The sequence below is a fragment of the Lagopus leucura genome, unplaced genomic scaffold, assembly GCF_019238085.1.
Source record: "Lagopus leucura isolate 7727_CA_CO unplaced genomic scaffold, USGS_WTPT01 47235-0_obj-0_obj, whole genome shotgun sequence".
NCBI lineage: Eukaryota > Metazoa > Chordata > Aves > Galliformes > Phasianidae > Lagopus > Lagopus leucura.
The window spans coordinates 1-2,179 of record NW_024969412.1 but is presented as its reverse complement, the minus strand read 5'-3'; the positions used below and the strand labels follow the sequence as shown (position 1 = coordinate 2,179).

The window sequence follows — 2,179 nt, the reverse complement described above, 5'->3', positions numbered from 1 at the left end:
TGTGTGTGAGAGCATTAAAGATACAGGTCTGAACTCCATATGTTCTTGGAAGTGAAGGCAGTGAAAGTGCCTAAACAAATCCCAAGCAGAAAAGGAAGTTCCTCAGGAAGCGTCCTTTCTATGTGCCACAGGTATTGTTAAGACAATGTATTCCTTCCTGTTTATCAGAGAAAATTGCTTAAGGTTGTTATAAGAATCAGGGTTATGTTTATAACATACACGTACCTCCAACTGCAAGCAGCCTGTGTGTAGCAGCTGTGCCAGCAAAAATACTGCACTTCACCGCTCAGAGAATTAAGCAGAGCCCTATGCTGCACAGCAAAACACAGTCCACCAGAAACACAACTACAAGAAAGAGCCACTTACTTGTATACAGGCTTATGGACGCTCCTACTCCTTCCGTCACACCATCAGCTGCTACTGCAAAGACTGTGAAAGTGTACGGCGTCCCAGGGGTTAACCCAGTAATTTCAGTTTCTGTGATATTTGATGTCTCGTTGTTAACGGAGTGCCCATTGCTAACCTCTATTCTGTATCTGTAGGTGTCTGTTGCTGTGTCATTCACTGTCCAGGTTAAGTTGACAGAAGTCACACCAACATATTCTGCCTTGAGATCAATCACCTTGCTGGGCTCTGAGAAAGGCAAGACAAAAATCCATCAATCTGCAACAATATCTCCTCACAAAGAATAGGGGAAAGACACAGACACACCACTACTTCACTTTCTTCACATCACGGGTCAATCAGAGTGCAGGAGCACCACAGCAACTGCACCACAGGTTCCTGGAGGGCAGGAAGGACAATGGTGTAGGGGAATGGGGCAAAAATAGTGCATCTCAGCACAGCTAAAGGTAACAAAAAAAGATCAATTATCACTGGAAGACAAACGGGAGGGAGGACCTGGGAACCCTTCTGCTTTTTCCACTGTTCAAGGCCCCAAGCTCACTCCAACAGCACAAAGAACATCTCCAAGACCCCCTCTACAGCATTTCATTCTCCACCCATCTCCAAACAAGGGTAACCAGTCACTATGGACAGGCAAATCAGGAGACACAGACCTTTGGGTAACAACTGGAAAGACAAGAGCACATACATGTGTACGTTTCGGGAGAACAGGAATGACAAGGCGAGCACACGTTGCCACTGAAATACAGCATGGTCACTAACCAGCTGCACTACAGCCTCACAGACCAGCTCCAGAGGTCTCCCCTACAGCACATATGAAGACTTAAAATACACAGCACAGCCAGCTAACAGGATGGACAAGGCAGTTCTCCTAAGCCAGTGCTGCCCAAAGCTCACTTCTCCACTCCAGATTCCCAGCAGACATGGGTCCCAAAATAACAGAAGACCCCCAGATGCACTCTGTTTTGTGTGTGAGAGCATTAAAGATACAGGTCTGAACTCCATATGTTCTTGGAAGTGAAGGCAGTGAAAGTGCCTAAACAAATCCCAAGCAGAAAAGGAAGTTCCTCAGGAAGCGTCCTTTCTATGTGCCACAGGTATTGTTAAGACAATGTATTCCTTCCTGTTTATCAGAGAAAATTGCTTAAGGTTGTTATAAGAATCAGGGTTATGTTTATAACATACACGTACCTCCAACTGCAAGCAGCCTGTGTGTAGCAGCTGTGCCAGCAAAAATACTGCACTTCACCGCTCAGAGAATTAAGCAGAGCCCTATGCTGCACAGCAAAACACAGTCCACCAGAAACACAACTACAAGAAAGAGCCACTTACTTGTATACAGGCTTATGGACGCTCCTACTCCTTCCGTCACACCATCAGCTGCTACTGCAAAGACTGTGAAAGTGTACGGCGTCCCAGGGGTTAACCCAGTAATTTCAGTTTCTGTGATATTTGATGTCTCGTTGTTAACGGAGTGCCCATTGCTAACCTCTATTCTGTATCTGTAGGTGTCTGTTGCTGTGTCATTCACTGTCCAGGTTAAGTTGACAGAAGTCACACCAACATATTCTGCCTTGAGATCAATCACCTTGCTGGGCTCTGAGAAAGGCAAGACAAAAATCCATCAATCTGCAACAATATCTCCTCACAAAGAATAGGGGAAAGACACAGACACACCACTACTTCACTTTCTTCACATCACGGGTCAATCAGAGTGCAGGAGCACCACAGCAACTGCACCACAGGTTCCTGGAGGGCAGGAAGGACAATGGTG

The 2,179-nt window shown here is 45.9% G+C and overlaps 1 protein-coding gene across 1 annotated transcript; it reads right to left on the bottom strand.

The window, feature by feature from the left end:
* Window positions 1–286: 286 nt before the first annotated feature.
* Window positions 287–2,004, bottom strand: LOC122194131 (receptor-type tyrosine-protein phosphatase eta-like; the record flags this gene model as incomplete). The annotated part of the gene is made up of 2 exons (XM_042895053.1): window positions 287–633; window positions 1,738–2,004. Coding segments are annotated over 2 exons (614 nt in total), but the record flags the coding sequence as incomplete, so codon positions are not given.
* Between the last annotated feature and the right edge of the window lie 175 nt (window positions 2,005–2,179).